The sequence below is a fragment of the Chroicocephalus ridibundus genome, chromosome 1 (assembly GCF_963924245.1).
Source record: "Chroicocephalus ridibundus chromosome 1, bChrRid1.1, whole genome shotgun sequence".
Lineage (NCBI taxonomy): Eukaryota > Metazoa > Chordata > Aves > Charadriiformes > Laridae > Chroicocephalus > Chroicocephalus ridibundus.
In genome coordinates, this window is record NC_086284.1 from 2296000 (window position 1) to 2315584 (window position 19585).

General features: G+C 46.9%; 1 protein-coding gene across 1 annotated transcript; it reads right to left on the reverse strand.

Moving 5' to 3' along the window:
- Positions 1–61: 61 nt before the first annotated feature.
- CCDC90B (coiled-coil domain containing 90B) lies at positions 62–11393 on the reverse strand. Its single transcript, XM_063325695.1, has 9 exons — positions 11280–11393; positions 8994–9113; positions 6870–6973; positions 4482–4583; positions 3754–3795; positions 3603–3674; positions 3466–3519; positions 2598–2712; positions 62–1463 (listed from the first exon to the last, which is right to left on the reverse strand). The coding sequence occupies exons 1-9, from the start codon at positions 11368–11370 to the stop codon at positions 1408–1410; spliced, it is 756 nt and encodes a 251-aa protein (XP_063181765.1). The 5' UTR covers positions 11371–11393; the 3' UTR covers positions 62–1407.
- Between the last annotated feature and the right edge of the window lie 8192 nt (positions 11394–19585).

The following is a 19585-nucleotide window of genomic DNA, read 5'->3' on the forward strand; positions in this document are numbered from 1 at the left end:
ACTGTAAACGCACTGTGCCCGTTTGGTCCGGTAAGCTGTATTCAAGTCTCTCAGTCAGATAGCAAATATAAGAAATTAATTTTATTTTCTTGAACAAAGATGATAAATATTTTAATGCACAGAATATAAGAATTAGCAGGATACCAGCAGGTTCAACTGTAAACAGAATAAAACTGCAATAAAAAAAATAAAATTGCCACTAATCAGTACTAAATACTCTTTACCCCATAAAGGGCCTACTCTTACTTAGAAGTTTAATCCAGGAAGATTTTTAACTCTTATTTTATTAAAAGACTCAAACCAAGCATATGCATTTGTACTCGACAACATGTAACTGCTTCCGTTTTGGAAGGCATCCGCCTGCTACGGCCCATCTCTGCAATGAGTTGTGAGGTCCTCGCAAAAACGTAGAGGGGTCATCACCAGAAGCTGGGGGGGTCAGCGTGTCCCCCAGCATTACAGAACAGTCCCGAGGAGCGTGGAGATGGTAGGGAGATGACCACCACCCCGCTGGCACCACTACGATGCTGAGTATTTCCACGTTACAAGCCAGATCCTACACCCAGAAACCCTGGGAGGGTTTATTGGCAATACTCTGCCCTGCTCGGAGGCGCTAAGAGCACTTTCTGCCCCAGGGCTGTAACGCACAGCTGGGAGTGGAGGCGTTTTCCCTTGGAAAGACAGAGTTCTCCCATTCTGTTTACCTCGGGGGTTACAGAAATTGCAAGAGATACTTAAAAAAAATAAATAAACAATAAAAGTATATGGAGACATTTTAGTTCTACATGAGATTTTAAATTTATGTAAACCAGTTTTCAAGAAAAAAAAGGATTCTTTAGTAAAGGCCTTGGAGTGTGCGTTTATACATAAATAAAAACCCCAAAGGGCCAGGCTTCAATCCATCAGAAAGGAGAGGAGCGGACTGAAGGCGAAAATCCAGATCCTATATTTAAGACTAATTTTCTTAGATCAGAGTAGGTCTGTTGGAATCTGGCATTATTATTCCCATGTTGGGAATACTAACTTGGGAACAGTATTCTCATTTCGAAGGCCTATCACATGTTTAACATTTCCATTTCAAGAGGAGCCGAGAGTGAGAACATTCAATTGAGAATGTTCCGTAAGAAAACAAAACTAATTCTAAACCACTTCCTGATTTAGCATAAGGAGTCCTTTGAAATAAATACAGTATTCAGTGGAGGACAATGAAATATTACTATTTGCCTACTTTCCCCCAACGGTTTTGATCTTTAGTGTTACACATCCAGAAAACATTTTTAGCGCACAGTAAGAATATCAAAACAAGAAGGTACCACGGTTATCTACAGCGCAAACACGATCATCGGACTGGTGTTGCCTGGGTGGCCTTTTCTCCATCTGTATTTGATGCAGTTATTCCGGTTAGAGCTACTTCCAGAACCTGTAAAATCCCAGTGCTATCGCTAAGCAAGTGAATACCGAAGCTGTTAAAAAAAAAATAAATAAAATAATTAGCTGAATGCTAATTGTATCACCTTCTACATACAGGAAATTAACTGCAAACAGATGGAAGAACGACTGTAGAGCAGAGCCTCCTAAACTTCCTGAATTGCTGCAGGTGCGATAGAATAATTTTAGGAGACAATGACTTGTCTTAAATGTAAGATCCTGCAGCGTAGCACTGCCCAGGTGTGAGACGGGAGGCGACACGCAGCAGCCCGAGGAACTGTGTTCTCAGGGACACCTCTGAACGGCTACAACGGGCTACAGGAGCTCTCCCTGTTGTCACCCACCTACTGGGACCGGTAGCACGGGAGAGACGGCTGTGCCAGCTCTTGCAGTAGATGTGATTAAGATGATTTCCCACTGAACGAAAAGGCAATGAACTAACAATACACCCGTCTGACACGACATTAAGGCATCCAGGCAGCGCCTCTGGAGCCTGTGAGCTTTCGGATCTGTTGAGTTGCTGCTTCAGCTGGTGTCAGAATAAAGCTCATTACGTTTCCCTTTGCACTTGCTCTCACTTCCAAATATAACACCCGACTCTCTTTTCGTCCAGCTCCAATACCATAAAGATTTCAGTGGTTACGTATATATTGCAAAGACAACCCCAAATCAGACTGAAGTTCGTCTGGGGGAGAGTACCAGTACCGCCACACCGGAACCCTGTGCCTGTGGAGGACTGAGTGGGAGGCGGGACTGGCCGCCAAATACCAGTCCCAAATACCAGCAGACTTTCAGGGTAACTTAAATCCGTGCCGGAAAACCGTGGGAACAACTCTGCCACGCGAGTGGCTGCCCCGCAGCACGCAGAGGTACAGTGAGACTAGATAAGGTATTCAGACTTCTTTCCTAACCTTTAAAAAAAAAAAAAAAATCACGTCCACGTTCCTCCTGGTGTTCTGTGCACAATCCTAGTCCAACCGCTGCAGTGTCTGCAGGTTCCCACCTCTTCCGTGTTCTCTGTCACGTTTCTTTCACTGGGGAGGATCGGCCCCCGCCCAATCCCAGTTATCTGCTGCTACACAACCGAATTCACTTTGCACGCATTCTTGAACAAAATTCTATACACCCAAAATACAATACTGATACTCACCTCCTTGCCTGTTACATACCTGCCAAATAACGTATCGTATCGAGTTTATTTGATTCCATGAGTGTTTTTAAGGAAGCTATTTCCGTGTCAATTTTATTACTGATTTCTGAGATAACACTGTTGGTACTTGAATCCTGGAACATGAAAGAGAGCATGTATTTGACAATGATCTCTAGCCCTTTCACCTTTGAAAAGCCACACAAGAATACCGCGCTACCTTTCCAGCCTGTCGCTGATGTAAAATATGGAACTGGTGAGACCTCAGAATACAGAGAGCAGCATTTAATACGACCCAGAAAGAATGTTGAAGAGGGAGACGGGAAAAGAGAAAACCGAGATCGCGCAGGCTTTTGTCTCTGATATGCCAGCGCCTCCTAAAGGAGGCACTCTACAGCGCATAGACAGTACCCCTACATTTCTGCAAAAGAAAGGTGGCATTCACGAGCCACATCCAGAAAAGGGGTACAATGAGACACGTCCGTCTTTGCCTTCAGCGCCCGCGAGCAGCTTCGAGGACTTCCAGCCCTTGAACTATCTGCTTGGCTGCCGGCCCCTGACCCATCCCTCTGGAGCAGCCGATCGGCTCGTCTGTTAGTATTTGGAAGGGCGGTGTGACAGCGCCCACCCCGCCGGTAACAGCCTGCACTTAGGATACTCCGGGAGCAGGAGACAAGGCTCACGTACCTCTCTCTGCCCGAACAGTGCTCAGCGCAAATCCCACAGACCTCGGCAAGACACACGTCCAACAGACACGGGTGATGCAGCCCAGCCTTTTGCTTTACCATAGTCAAAAATCTACCGACTTTCACGACAGTTTGGGGTTTGTGTAACACGCAGCACGTAACTGTATCCCGCTCAGCAGAAGATGAGCTTTGTTTAGTACTTACTTTCTTATGAAACTCTGTCGTTGCTTCCATCAGTTTCCTCTCCTGATCCGTAAACTGTGGATGAACGATAAATCACAACTGTAGTAACGGAAAACACGACACAGCACTGACGAGGGTATCTGCGTAGACCAGCTTACCATATCTGTCACTCTGCTCCTTTCCAGGTTTATGTCTAGCTTGCTGTCAGCTCGGATCTTACCGGTTTCATTCTTTAAAGCAAATAAAGATTATGAAAATAACTACTTACTTTCCCCAATGGGAGCGCGTAGGTACTTGCTGTTTACTTACCATTAGCTGCTGTTTCACTTGATCTAATTCAATTTTCATTTTCTAGGTGCAAAGGAGGAAAAGAAAAAACAATTTTACAAATTCAGAAAACTGCTGACCAAGTGAGTCAGTCATGCAAGCGTTACCACCGCGAGCACGCAATTACTCTGCCATAATTTTTCTCCCAGCGGAGCAATTAAGTATCCTAACTAGTGTACTCAATCTCTACGGCCACATATAAACTGCTGGGAATTCTCCTCAAAACAAAGGAATTATTTTGTAACAACAATGATCGTGTTATTCTGAGACTAAAGACAGCAGAAAAATACCAAAATGCTATCACGTAAAAGCAAAATGTATCTAAATCACCGATTTATTATTATTATCACCAGTTTATTACTATTATTATTAAATTGTTGCAAAGAAATGGCTGACTGCTCTCCCTGCATTGTATGGTTAACAGTGACCAGACTCTACCAGAATCCCCTTAAATAAAAATACAGAAGGCAATTCTAAGATGTGTAGATTATTTTTTTCTTTATAGCAGAACTGAGCAAGTCTTATCACGTGAAATATATCTTTTACGTGATCACAGAAGTTGTAATCTACAAACACTTCAAACTCTGATAAAAGTAGCCATGATTACTTTTACATTCGTATTTTGTTCCACAAAAATGTACAACTGGTATAACCCAACATACATTACGATTGAACTTCATTAAAGCTTAATTAAAAATATTTATTAGTACCTCATTCTCTGCTCTCAAGTTTGCAAATTCGCTTTTCTCCAGGATGACCATATCTTTTCGAATGGAGTCCAGATGTGCCATGATCTGCTGTAAAGTTATTTCCTTTGAAGCAATAAAACACGTCAGTGATTAAGGTGCCCTCTTTCTGCTAAGTACAGGACAGTTAAAGATTTTTAGGTCTGAAATTATGACATTAGCTACGGCAAAGGACAAAACCAGGAAGACTCTCCGACAAGAAAGTTACAGAAAACACAGGATTTTATAGCTGAAATTTGTTTGAAAGACTCAGGAGGTTTTGGTTTTGTACTTTTTCTGGTGCTTTAATACACTAACTCTGAATTTAAGCAAAAAAGCGAGAGGTATTAGTCCAAGTAGCTATGAAATGAAATAGACCCGAAACTTCAGGTTAGTCCTTCATTCTCTTGGATTTTCAAGGAGCGTTCAGTAGCCTGTGAAACATTAACCGTTGGTTTGAATCCAGTTCCGAAGGCAGCACTTCCATTTCTTGCCCACAAAGTCATCAAAAGCCAAGGATTCAGTGATACAAATATCACACCGTCCTCTCAGCGTTGGGAGGCAGACTCGTAAAAGACTGATGAAAAGCAACAAAAAAAGCCTTCCTGGTGTTTGGACTTCAACTGCTATTTATAAACTACAGAGCGAAAAAAGAGAAAAGAAAATAAAGGGAGAACCTTTGTATTTCAGAATCTCAAAAGCAGTACTCCTTTAGCAAGGAGGAGGAGGTTATCCTATTTAGCACAGGAAGTGACATATCTCTGCGGGATTCTGCTTTTAAAGCTGAGCGCCCGCAAAACGAAGAGCTCTCATTCAGAGCACAGTCAAACGGCATTTCTCAGATCCTATGCTGAACTGAATTTGTTAAAACGTGCCCTGATCCAGCTCCCACTGAAGTCTGACTACTTGGCTGAACACAATGATGTTTTTACAGTTCCTGGGAGAACCCCAGTTGTATTTACACTGAGGAGCCAATTTGCCTCATCCCTTCTTCAAACATCCAGCGTCAACACTGACTACACTGTGAAAACCAGGGTTTCTGCCTAACCCAACTCCATGCAAATTATATTCGGGATACTGACTTTCTTTACATATAATAGGGTCTCCAAACAGGAAGATTTCCACTTCGATGAAAAAATTAGAGGGACAAAAGTTCTCTTCTTCTGAGATTCACAGAAAAAAGTTCAATAACTTTTATTAAGAATAAATGCCAGTAAGATAAAAATGCGTTGGAAGTAAGGCTCAGCAGTTTAAAAAACCAGCAATGAATGCGCAATTGCATTAACTCGTTGAAGAAGAATGGCATGTAATTTCAGCTTGCACAGCCTTCCTGGGTAATTATTAAAACCATTACTGTGCACCAGAACTTTATTATCCCGGCCCAGATGTCTGGCCCACGAGAAAAACTGAAGTTCTTTTTATTTTGGCAATTTGTTAAAAGCGAAACTCGTCACCACCTCTATTACCAACAGAAAAACCAGCCGTGCTGCTTCACTGATTCACTGCCTCCAGACACGGCCACAAACGTGAACTTGAGTCTCCAACGGAAGGAGACGTCTCGGTGCTTTGCTGGAGTGCAGGCTGAGGGGCTGAGCTGAGCAGCACGAACTGAGAGGTTTATACCAACGATGAAATAATTCGCTTCTGTCCCCAAGGGCACACGACACACCACAGATGACATCCAGCCGGCTAAAATCCCTTCCTCCTAAATCAAGGTGGCTCTGCCCACTCTGCCTGCTGGGAACAGTTCCTGGCTCTGTACTTTCATATAAATTGTGCCCGGGTCAGGGACACGGAGCTGGCACAAGGCAAAAAATCAAACCAAGGCACCGCAACGGCTCTGGACAACTGTGTGGCGGTGTGTGCCCTCACCCTAACCATGTTTAGCTTTTACTACAGATGTAGCTTTGGAGACTGAAACGCAGAATAAAATAATGGAAAAGTTTTAATAGTTTTTAGTTTAAGAATAGGAAAACAGAAAAAATACGCTGTATCTCAGACCTGAGTTGACATTTTTAGTAAAGACAGACACTGACAGGCGGGTTCGTTATCTCTCAGGAACCCCGCCTCGAGCGTCTCTTCTGCCCTCTGCTGTAAAGCACAGTTAAGTGTGGCGTCACCTCAGAGCTTTTCAGCAGCAAACGAAGCAATCTCTGCCCTGCATTTATACATTGGGGCTGCAGTTGGAAAACACTCCCGTGAGATGAAAGGTGTAAGGTATTACTATTCTTAATACCACCTTGAAACTTAGGGAACCTATCTCAGTGAAGCGTTTATAGTACCACAGAGCTGCTCACTCGTCTTGTAAATACACGACTATGAGCCGTTATAGCTAGACAATGCTGCATACGTACACCATACATTACTTCTTACCTGCTGAGCCTGCGTAACCATATCCTTATAGACTGTGTCTAAGCTGACATTCGACAGGGTTATCAATGCTGACACGATGGTCTCCGCTTGCTCCTTCCCAAAGCCTAGAAGACAGTTGAAGGATTACAAGTTAAAGTACTATTAGAAAGCTGGATGAAGAGATGAGCAAGAGGCACACGATTAACTAGGACACTCAAGTGCCACTACAGTGGCAACGGGAGTCAGACGGCTACTGAAAACTGTCAGCGAGGGGCCAGTCACTGTGACTTTGAATTAGAAAAAACAGACGTAACGCTGCAGAAATCTGAAGCACGTTAACTTTCAATACACTGAAATAGTCCAAGCATGCAGCTGACAGGAGGACCAAATTTCTGCACATTGTTTAACCTTGTTGCCTTATAAAAATAATTCAGCAAAATTTTACTTTATAATGAACTTTCGCAAGTTCCGTTAAAACCAAACTTACCTCGAGCTACGTAGCATGCATCCTAGAGAAGAAAATGAAAAGGTGTGCATATATTGAAATGGTTGTGCGCAGGTATGAACACACACAAAACTGACTGTAAAAACTGCTGCATCCATTGCCTGCAGAATGAATGCAAACTGGGACTTTTGCTTTCTGATGATAAAAATTACACTTTGTCCACTTCACCCCACAAGTTCTAAAGGAACTCGAAGAAGAAATAGCTGAATTAGTACTGGGGACAAGTAACGTCTCGCAGACAACCTCGGTTACCCAAGGACTGGAAACTGGCAAATACAATGCTAGTTTTTAAAAACAGTTGCAGAAGGGACGCAGGGAACTACCAGCTGACAAGTCTGACGCACATGAAAAGAAACAAACATTGTTAGTGGACTATTCGGAGTCTTCCAACTATTAATACGTATTATTATTAGACCCAAATAGTGAAAAAAATCCTAACCTCAGATTGTATAAAGCTCCTACTGTCACTCAGAAGAAAGATCTTGCGATTTTACAAGATAGTTGCTAGTGTGATGAAGCTATCAGCTCAATGCTTAGTAGGGATCAATAAAGCAAACCAAAGCCTTAGGAATTACTAAGGAAAGGAGCGGAGGACAAAACAGATGCAACATTATGTCACTGTCCAAAGGCACAGGACAGTCAGTTGCCAAACAGTGCTGGCAGCTCTGTTCCCTCCCGTTTGAAACAGGTTGTGATAGACGTGGAAAAGATTCACAGAAGGGCATCAGGAATGATCAAAAGCATGGAAAAGTTAGTGGTCCAGGAAAAATTCAGCTAGGCCTCTTCTGTTTGGAAAAGAATCACGGAGGTATATGACGGAAGTTTACATAGTCATGAGTGGCATGAGAGATCAGATGGTCATTCCCTCTTCCCACAAAAGAGCTGAGCAGGCATCAAATTAACCTCGTGGAAGCCAAGTTCTGCATAAACAAAAGGAATGGATACCCGTAACTCCATGAGAAAGGACGCTCTGCGTACTAATCAGGTTATAGTGGTTCAGGGACTGAATAAGCTTATGAAAAGAATTCCACTGAAGGTTATTAAAACTCACACCTGATCCAAAATACCTTGAGGGTGAGAACAGTTGGAGGCTTGCTTGGCAAGTACAAGAGTATGTGTCACAGGCATCTGCCCCATTTTAACACTCTTCTGCAGGCACTGACTCACAGCTGCTGCCAGGAGACAGAACCCAGGGCCACACGGCCCTTTCATCGGACTTCAGACAGCCCCGCTCACAAACTAAAAGCGCACTATGCTACTGCAAGTATTTCTAGTTAGAGACAAACACCTTAAGTTACTATTAGCAGGCTAGCAGAAGGAACTTCTACTAAAGCTTCATTTTTGCTAGAAAACAGTTCTTTAACTGGTATTGTTACTTTAAATTTCTTGAGTATATTATATTCCTTGGCGGGAAGACACTACATAAACTTGCCTTACAAATAAGGTTAAGTTGACCTATCAGTTTATTTGTACTGAAGCATCAAACTATCAGATGCCTCTCCTTCGCCAGCCACCTCAAGAGGCTGCCAAAACATTTTATAGCACAGCATTTTGGTACTTTGGGAAAATTGATAGCACTCAAAATTTTTGTACTTTTAACTAAAAGTTTTCCTTTGAATTATTTATCAGGTATCACTTACCATGGGCTTCCAGATCCTGCACTAACGCGTGGGTATCAAAAGTCACCTTCCTCTGCTCCAGGGGAGTGATATCAACTCTTCTGACATCATATGACTTCCTAATGAGCGTGGCAGCAAAACCTGGAAGGGACAACATGTGACTTAAACTTAACTGGATTCGTTCATCATGTGATACGATAATTTTTATTTCTTTCATCACAGCAAAGCTGCATGGATGTTGCAACAAAGAGCCGGATCCTTTTGATAGCTTGGTTACAGCACACGTCAGAAACCATCAGTCCCTTTTCTGTAGGAAACCTATACTAACTAGGACTCGTATATCAATCTTAAGTACATTTGTAAACTAGGAAGCTGTACGTCCTGATACACTAAAATTAAAACCACCATAACCAATTGTTTTGTAATATTTGAGAAACATAACTTAAATCACATTCCTACTTTTAAAACATCAGCAGTTCTAACACACAGCTAATTTCTGCTGGTTACAGCTAACATCATTCATCTGGTTCTTCACAGAATCCCTCGACCACATTCTTCTTACACTTTCTTCTATCACGACCCCTTCCAGCAAGGAGAGTGCCACCTGTAAAGATAAAGCTACAGAGTTGGGTTTTTTTTTTTTTTAGAAAGTTATGCAAATGTAATGTTCAGAATGAATTTGTTTGTTCACCAGAAAAGTAATGAGGAAACAAAGCAATACGACGTTTGTACCCAGTACTGCAGAGGGAGGTATTAGTTAAAGATCCACCCTATTTATTACAGGAATGCCTTCCCACCAGATGTTTCGCCACTTCTACTTTATTTGAAATATATTTTCCCTTCATCATATCTTTGTGGGGCCTTGCATGTTATAGATTCTGTTCTGATAGATTCTTTGTTATCTAAAAAGCCCTGTTACTTCTAAATCCATGCTTATTTGAAACCTTTCTGTTGGCTTTCTGCCTTAACCAAAATGTTGTTCTGTATCTTATCTAGACCTTTACACAAAAGCTTTATATCATTTGAACAACAGGGAAGTCATATTGTGCCACTGCTAGACAAATCGAATTATGTGCTATCTTGTATCTACTCTAAAGAAATGACTGTAACTAAGACAGCCGTAGTATCCAAACCAAAGTCTGTATAAGAAATTAGATTAAAGAGTCAAAGGAAAGATTTGTATTTAAGTGCATGAACATTGAATACTATGCACAAATAATTTAAAATAATTCTAAAACTTATGGTGGAAGAAAATGTTCTTTTTTGGCTGAGCCACGACAGCTTTTAAACACGGAGCTTTCTGTCCTCCAAATGCGTTAGTGTTTTTTTTTTTTTCCCACTGGATTGAACATATATATCGCCAATATTATAGCATGAAGCTTTTGGTTGTCTAGCCATGCTGCTCTTCCTCCTATTGCTTCACTCCTGTATTCACTTCATCATAAAATCCTTTACATTGGAAAAGATCTTTAAGAGCATTGAGTCCAACCATTAACCTAACAAGCACTGCCAAGTTACCACCAAACCATGTCCCTCAGCACCACACCTAGAGGTCTTTTAAATACCTTCAGGGATGGCGACTCCACCACTGCCCTGGGCAGCCTGGTCCAATGCTTGACAACCCTTGCAGTGAAGAAACTTTTCCTAATATCCATCCTAAACCTCCCCTGGTGCAACTTAAGGCTGTTTCCTCTTGTCCCATCACTTGTCACTTGGGAGAAGAGCCCGACCCTCCTGGCTGCTCCCTCCTTTCAGGGAGCTGCAGAGAGCGAGAAGGTCTCCCCTCAGCCTCCTCTTCTCCAGGCTGAACACCCCCAGCTCCCTCAGCCGCTCCTCACCAGACTTGTGCTCCAGACCCCTCACCAGCCTCGCTGCACGGCTCTCAGCCCAAAGCTGTTCTTAAAACTGACTGATGTTTCCACAGGCCGTAACTGACACACCATTCTGTGATGATTTTCTGCACCCCTTGGCTGACTCCCGTTGCTCCTCCCGTCTCACACGCCGTCAGTCCCCACAACCGCCCTTGCCCATGCAGCACACCCCCTCCCGGGGACTCGCCGCAGCCCCAAGGGAGGTGTTTTGCCTCACACAACCCACCGGCAACAGGCCCCCAGGATCGCACTCAGGCATCCGGCCCAGCCCGCCAAACGCCCTGTGCAGCCGCGGCCGAGGTTACCCACCGCCGCGGCAGCCGGGTGCCCCCTCCCGCCGCTTTCCTCCTCGCCCCCCAGAGGGGCCGGGGGCCGCCTGCCTCCCCTGTGCTCGCACAGCCCGGCAGACTCGCCGGCTCCCTCCGGCGCCTCTCACCTCTCCGCGGGCCCGGAGGCAGCAGAGCCCGGAGCGGGCCCGAGCAGCAGCCCCAGGCGAAGAGCGCGGCGCCGGGCCCCGCTCCCCTCATGGCGGCACCACCCCTCCGCTTCCGGCCCGCCCTCCCTCCCCACTGCGCAAGCGCGGCGGCCCTCCGCTTCCGGTCGTTCCGCGCAGGGCATGCTGGGCACTGTAGTCCCCGGCCGCAGGGTGAGGGCGGCGGCGCTGCGCCCCCGTGCGGAGGGGAGGAGTCACAGCGCCGGCTGCGCATGCGCGGACAGCGGCCTCTGCCGGCGGGAGCGCGCCGGCCGCCATGTTCCGCCTCAGCGGCGGGTCCCGCATCCGTACTCGTTTATAAGCTCAAGTTGCCGTCAGCAGCCTGGCTGCTCCAGACCACTGGCGTTTCTCATTGCTTGTCCAAGGCTTGGAGACATGCAAGAGGCTGATTTGTGGCAAATCAGCATCTGGGTCGGTTGGGGTTTTAGGCCCTTGGTGGCAGGGAGCAGCCTGGCGTCTGGCACTATGGGGCGTGCGGAAGGTGTTGGTGCCTGTTGAGAGCCGAGATGAACAGGCAGAGCTGAAACACCCTCAGGGCACAGCGGGTAGAGGAGGGGATAGGAAAATCTGCCGACTGCTCTTGCTTGGAAAACGCACAGGGAAGGGATGTCCAGAGGGAGGCCTGCGTGGGTCAGTGCGCTGGTCCAAGGGCGCCAGGGGTGGGCAGTGCTCCGACAGCCCAGGAGTGGAAGCGCATCCCGGGTGTCATGCTGCAAGTTAGAAAAAAGAACATCTTAAAGGACACCTCGCTTTACTGCCAGACAGCGTGTGCGCTTGGGGAGGTTTGTCGTAACGGATCTGGCCAAAACGCCTCGTGAGGGTGCGGTGGCCATATCTGTGCTACGCTGCGGAGCAGCGGGTAGGCAGCCTTGGGCCAGCTGAGTTGCATGCGTGTGTTGTCAGCCTGACGGAGCATCCTTGAGGTGTACGTGGGACTCAAGGATGGTGTTCCCAGGGCTTTGGGCATTCCCCAGAGAGTGCTTAAACCGAAGTTTGAGTAAGACAGACTTGTTAACGTTGTCAAGCGCAGGAGAGCTTGTCAAAGACCTTCTTTGTAAGGGCCCAGACATTGCTTGCTTTTAGGATAGAATGATTTCTGGGCTGGCAGAGCCCTGAGAAAAAGCAGGTGGCCTACAATAGGCCGTACAGAATTCAGAGCAGTTCAGAGCTGTATAGGTGCAGGCGTGGAGCATCCTGCAAACAGTCTGAACGGGCAAATTCCGCTCTGGAGGCCACAAACCTATAGACCAAAAATGCAGGATCTAGTGACGCGAGGGCTGAACATTCACTGCACACGCACACAATCCCAAGTCGGACTTTTGGAAAAGAAAACAACTCTGAATTTCTTTTACGTATGAGCTTTCATGCCTGTGTACAGAGTTAGAATTAGATTTGTGATGGAGAGGACTGTGCAGAGTCTAAGGGGCCTTATTTTCTGCCAGCTCGATTTGGGTGATGTGAACTGCTCCTGATTTAGACTTGTTTCCCCTTATTCTCTCTCCTGAACTTCCTCTGGGCTCAGACAACTGCCATAGGTGAACCTGTCTGAGCCTGTGTCCAAATATCCCCAACTTTAAATATAAAACCAGCCCTGTCTTCCGTTCTGAAAGATGAAACTAACTGGATCCGTGGGATTTTGGAAGTCAAGCTTTCAAACTGCAACCTGTTTTCATGTTATTCCCTATCAGAGCAAAAAACAGATTTTATAGCCTCAGAATATTTTTGCAAAATTGAGTTGTTTTTCAGTTTGTGCTAGTAACAATAAAGTACATTAGGCTCTCTCAGACATCTGTTTCACTGTAGAAGTCCAGGGATGCTGAAGTTGCATCTTAAAATAAAAGTGCAGACCAAAAAAAAGGATTGCTAGTGGTACTTTTAAGAAAAAGTTCTAACTGAAACAGTAAAGTTTGAGAGCCATGATGTAAGACATCGGTGAGTAAAAAAGATGCATTTTTCAGCAGTTCTTAGCAGCTGCAGGTTGTCTGAACTCACCCCTTTGTGCTCTTCCGACAGACCTGCTTCTCTCACAGCTAGTACGCTGCAACGCTTTAAGCCGAGCACGTTAAAATTCAGGCTTTCAGAGCAGAAGTGTCTCCTTGTTAGTATAAATCCTTTGATTTTCAGTTACTTGAAGGTCCCTTCAAGTTGGCTTCAGCCTTCATGAACTGCTCGTCTCCACTCAGCGCGAGGGGCTGTCGTTTCAGTGGACTCGCTTACGTGGCACTTTGGTCCTGCCTTGTTTCCTTCCTGGGGGAATCTTTAATTTTTCGGAGGCATTTCCTCGTTCGGGGCATGCCTTTCATTGAGAGGACTTTGAGGATGAGACCAAAGGTGAAGTAAGGTGTGTACGGGGTATCTGGGGGAAAAAGCACTGCTACCGGTGGCAGTTTTCGGAACCAGGGGGATGAAGCTGCCAAGCACCCGAGGAACTCACTGGAAGGGCCGTTAGCAGGAAAGGAAACGCCTGGTACCTGTGCTGAGGTTTAACTTCGCAGTCCTGCCATGGTAACAGATGCAGGATTCGTCAGAAACGCTCGAACAAGCCTAGCCTTATTTAAAGCGCTGAGTTTCCAAGTCAACAACTCCGGTGTTGCCAAGATACAGACATTAGAAAAAAACCCCAACAATAGCAACAAAAAGCTGTCACTGAGGGAGAAGAGCCCCGAATCCGCGCCCTCTCTGCGGGGACATCATTGTTCAGCGCTAACAGTGTCACACGCAGGCTCAGGACGGCAGTTGCTCCTTCAGCAGCACGAAGTCCTTTCCAACCACAAAGGCTTCCCTCGCAGGGCAGAAAGGCTGGGTGCCGCAGGGTGCTCATTTTCGACTTCAGACGGCCAGCGAGCCGGCACGCTGGGTGTTTTGGAAGCTGTAATTTCTGGCAGCCGGTACCAGCAACTGAACTCGGTTCATCTTAGTAACAGAGAGAGCTGCTCTGGAGATAAGGGCAGCTGTCGCCGCTTGCCGTAGGAGGGCAGCAGCCTACAGCCAGACGGGCTCTGTTGGTGGGAGCGCGTCTTCTGATCAGCTCACCCTTCTGCTCTGTTTTATTTATTGTCATTTATACAAATACGGCGGAGGGCAGTAGGTGGTGGAGTCTCCTTCAAGTGGTGGAGTCTCCGTCTCTGGGGACATTCCAAACCCGCCTGGACGCGTTCCTGTGCCACCTGCTCTGGGTGACCCTGCTCTGGCAGGGGGTGGGACTGGGTGATCTCCAGAGGGCCCTTCCCACCCCTATGATTGTATGATTCTGTGATTCCTGTGCTCTCAGCCAGCCATCCTACAGCTTTTGCACGCACACGAGTAACACATCTCTGTATTGTCTGTTCATCCATCTGGACGAGGGCCTGCAGCAGGGATTGCTCGTGCCGCCGTACGCTGCAAAGATGCTGTAGGGGAGAAGGCACTCCTCTCAAACAGATGAAAATAAGGAGGGCAAGCAGATGTGGATCCCCAGCAGAAAAATGTTGAAACCAATGAGGTGGTCGGAAAGAGGGAAACTAATGAGACAAGCTAACTAATTTTTTAACCTTCCCCCCTGTTTTTTATACAGTATATATTTTTCTCTATCTGGCATCCTTCATGGGAGCTCCCAGCTGTCTGTCTTGGCTTCAGGATACAGATCAAAGGTTTGGCATTGTGGATGGTGGTGCTATCTAGTCAGTGGTGTGTGGGGCTGGAGAGGACCATCTGTCTTGAGTCTACTCCTGCAAACCACGAGCACACGTACCTCCTTTTGTCTTCCTGTTTTCTTTGAGATCTTTCCCAGCCTAAAGCTGATTTTCCCACTGAATCACTAGCAAGTTCCTTTCCTGAGTTTATGTGAACCAAAGATTTTCAAAGCTAGGTATCCCCTGAACTGCATTTAGAAACCTAAACTGCTGCTGGATTTTTGGAGATATTGAGTACGAATGCCCTTTCTCTCTGCTCTCTAGTTTCTGAATATTTCTGAGCTTCCCACCCTCAGAAGAGGTCTGGGCTGGGCTATGGCAGTCTCTGTATTGGCCGTGTTAGTGGGCACAGGTTCCTGAATTCAGCCCTTGCACACCTCTTCTGGGTGTCAAACAGAGTACAAACGGCTACAGCAAAGCAAGATACTATTTAATCTCAACAAATGGAACAGAGCATAAGAGAACGAGGAGTTTAAAATGGTAAAAGTGTCCAAGTGGTTGTTTACACGCCGTAAGTCGTGCCTCCCTGTCAAAGCCGGGGCTGCTGGCAGGGGCCTCAGGTAGATTTTATTTCCATGGATGCTCAGGCAGAATCCATCCCTTGTTAGTCCGTTCTCTGCTGTCAGCCTCCTGTCAGTCTCTGCTGATCAGATACTGGTCACACAGCTTATATTGAAGTCTGGAAGCATCACGCTGTCTGCTAAAAGATTGTCTTTTCATGGTGCCCACCCTGCTCCTCTGGAGCTCTTTCTGGTCATTTGGGTGGTTCTGTAGCCATCCCGCTGCTAAGTGAACCAGCGTGGAAAGGGAGAGTCAAGGAGACAGGGAACTTTGGTAGCAGTGGTAGGTGATGCCTGTCTCCTTGAGTCTTTCTGGACTCCACCTCAGTCCTGAAACAGGAAAAAGGGAGCATCACGCCACCACCAAGTGTTGCAGCACCACCGAGACTTGGGGGAAAGAGGGAAGATGGGGACTTTTGGAGAAGGTTGCCTTCATACGTGCTAAAATCTCTGCTGGGACTCAACCTGTGAAATTTGCCATGATACAAAGTGGCCAAACGTCTTGAGTGCAGCACAAGTCCCTTATCCTCTCCCAGTTCATCCTCTACCTGGTGTTGGGATCATCCATCTTTCATCCCTGCCCCAATGGACACCTGCATACCCCTCCTCACAACCCCGTTCTCCTGTTGCTGGGGCTTGTGCCACGGGAAGCAGAACTGGTTCTGATGTCTCCGTCACCACACTGCTGAAACAAAGCCAAAGTGCAAGGTACAGCTTGGGAGGCAACGGCGAGTGGGGCCGAACAGCCTGGAGTGGGACAGGAGACAGCTGGTGTCTAGAAGACACTTGCTATTAATCATAGTAAGGTCCTCTCATCATTTCAGCACTGGTTGGGTTGTCTGTATTTAGGAACATGAGACGTCTGCAGCGTAAGTCTCGTTTCCCATCACTACTCGGGTCAGAGTGTCGTGCTCTGGCTCTCCTTGGTGTTACAAAGGCAGGCTCTACCACTGCTGGCTACTCAACAGGCTGGTGGGCTTCAGCGTTTTGCTAGCAAACATCTGGCAGGATTTCACTCTCCTTTGCCAAAGGTGCCTTGCAGGCAGCATGTTGTTACCCAGCAGCTCTCCAGAGCTGCTTAAGCTCTTTACGGAAAACCCAGAGGAAAGGGCCGGCGCGTTCCACTCCATTTTGAACTGATTGGAGTTTAGGAGCGTAACTGTGCTTCAGAAACACATTGAGACAAAGAGCAGGGAGCGGGTGACTGATTCCACTGCAGATCAACAACAAAATAGCTTCTATATTCCTCATAGAAAGGAATTCACCGAGCCGTGCTTTCTGGAAAGCTTTCTTCCTTCTGGAGTACCTATCACAGTCTGCTTTCCAGCTAGATGAGCACATTTGCAGTAAATTAGATTACCTTTGAAATAAACATGCAGGATGGGGCACAGGAGCCTGTGGTAGGATAGGTCAGTGCTCTGCATGATTAATTTAGTTACATCAGGCTCAGATAAATCTTACCAAATTTAATTTAGATGGAGTATGGGCAGTGGACAGGCAGACTTTGAAGCTGTGGTTGGTATTAATGACACTCTGTTGACTTTCGTCCTTGTCAATGTTTTGAGTAACATTGTTTGAGACCCCAGTGGGGAAGGAAAAAATAGGATAGTGAAATAAAATGCGTGATTGCAGATGTATTCGATTAAGTCTCATCTAAGTCAGTGAGGTTGCTGTAGTCAATGGAGCCGTGCTGACTTGTGTCAGCAGAAGCTATTGCTTGTTCTTTGTAATCCGGTAGTACTGAGAAGCCCGAATCCTGTGTCAGTGTGTTGCCATTGTGAAATTTCAAGGTGTAGGTTCTGCATGTGGCTGAAGGCAATAGAGTTCTAGTATGGAGATTGGTTAGGGAAAGAAGACTTCAGTCCTGGGTTGCCTGATACTCCTCTTGCCTGTCTTTCTGAATTATCTTCTCTGCCCTCCATAGCGCTGCCGCCTACCACCTGTGTGATATCTTCAGTGGTCAGGTCCACCCCTCGATCATGAGTCCAGTCTGTATGTTGCATCTCTGCCTAGATGTCCTGATGTTTCCTGAACTCACCAAGCTTACGTTCCCAGTCTAGGCCACTCCAGAGATCTAGATGGTTTCTGCTCCCTTGTACTCTGATGGTATTAGGGTACACTGTTCACCGGTCTCCATAAAAGCTGCCTACTCCTGTGGATCCCACGTGCCAGGCCATCCAATCCACACTGTCCAGTAAATCTGGTTGTCCCTTTCCTCTGCCTGACCAGAGATAGGAACCCTTATTCCTTGTTGGTGTGTTCGCGCTCTTGAGTCCTGTGGTCTCAGACCAGAAGTTCCTTCACCAAGGCCAGGAGGAGGAGTGTTCTCAGCTCTTCTTCTGTGTCTGGGGCATTGCTGGTTGTCTTCCACTATCTTGGTGGAAACTGGAGTGTCAGCCTTCTTGGATGGGTGCTTCTTGGCGGTCTTCCTTGCAGTTCATGTATGTGGGCTTCTAGATTTGAGGTGGGCACATTGTCCCGCTTCTTCATGTCCTCCTCCTGGTCATTCAGGAGGAACCGCAGGGTGGCGTGGTGTGAACCTGGCTCCCCCTTTCCCTCTGGCAGGGTGAAGCTGATTCCATGGGGCGTCCCTGACAGCTGAGACATAGGTCCATGACAGGGAGGGAGGAGGGGAAGTTCTCTTTGAACCTCTGGAGCCATTGAAACAGCCACTCCACAATTGGTGGTTCAGAGTCCGGCCAGTGTGTCAGCACCAGGGTGTTGGCACACGACACTGGTGAGTTACATACCACCTTCTGCCACATGGACTGGGTGCAGTCCCAGTTCCCTCAAGCAGTTCCCTCAAGCGTTGGATACCTTCCTCAGTGGTGGTCCTCTTGCCAGGCAGCCTACCAGATGGTCCTTGAGGGGGTAACTGCCTTTCATAGTCAACAGGAACCATGTCCAAAGGCTGTGGGTTCCAGTTCCCTTTCCAATCACTTTGTCAGTCCCAGCGTCTTAGTGATCCCAGCTGCCTGGCTTGCCTGCTGTCTGACTCCCGACAGCAATCCAGTATCCCAGCATCGGAGCAACAAGGCAGGAGTCCACTCACCTGGCTTGTGGCTGTAATTTTTCCACAGATTTTGCAGCTCCTTTAAAACCTCGGGGTTTAGGGCCTGAGTGATTTCCCTCTCCTTGGTGACTTGGTCACTTCCTCATCCTTCTCCTCTGATGGTGCTGGGCAGAGGCTCAGTGGGCACAGGCCGAGCCCCAAAACATTGCTAGAAGTTCCTGGATCTCACTGGGTTAGGCAAGGTGCCCTTCCTTCAAATGGCGTGTCAATTCTGCGCGTTTATATGCCTGTTCAGGGGTAAAACCTCAGGCTATCAGAGGTGATAACCGCCATAGGCACCTGCCCAAATCCTCTCACAAACCTGATGGACCACCTTGGGGCACAATTCTTTGTCACCTCACCAACACGTTATTTACTCTTCCGCCAGGACCAAGCAGGGTTCCACACACCCAACAACCGACGACGTTAGATAGTATGATCAAACAGGATGTGTGAAGAAGTCCAAGAAACTTGGGAGCCCGTGGATGCATCCATGCCGGAGGAGCTGAGGGAGGTGTAGTCCCTCATGCTCTCTGCAAGGTAGCTCACACAGCAGAGGAACGGCAGGGCCATATGCCAGCCCTGGCGCGTGGCCATTGCTTTTATCAAAATGTGTCCAGGCACAGTGGAGTAAAGTGATAAGCACCACAGCAAACAGCAAAAGCAGCCGCTGACAAGCCCTGGACTCTGCAGTAAAGCAGGCGAGCACCGTGACCAGCACAGGACCTGCCGGTTAGCAGCTATAGCTGCTGATAGCACGCTCAAATCAAAACCGTTGTTATCTCAAGCCCCATCCTGCGCCTGAAAAAGACCGTTGTGGGTTGACCCTGGCTAACAGTTGCACTCTAACCCCCTTGCTTGGGGGCTGGGGGGAAAACAGAAGGAAGGTGAGGACACTTGTGGTTTGAGGTAAGGACAGAGCAAAAGCTGCATGCTCAGGCAAAGCGGAAAAAGAAAAGGGGGCAT

Excerpts from the sequence above, each read along its gene's own strand:
- CCDC90B (XM_063325695.1), bottom strand. The coding sequence starts at position 11,370 with ATGAGGGGAGCGGGGCCCGGCGCCGCGCTCTTCGCCTGGGGCTGCTGC. Across the intron at positions 9,114-11,279 it reads GCCTCCGGGCCCGCGGAGAG|GTTTTGCTGCCACGCTCATT; the intron begins GTGAGAGGCGCC and ends TGTCCCTTCCAG. Across the intron at positions 2,713-3,465 it reads CGACAGAGTTTCATAAGAAA|GATTCAAGTACCAACAGTGT; the intron begins GTAAGTACTAAA and ends TTCATGTTCCAG.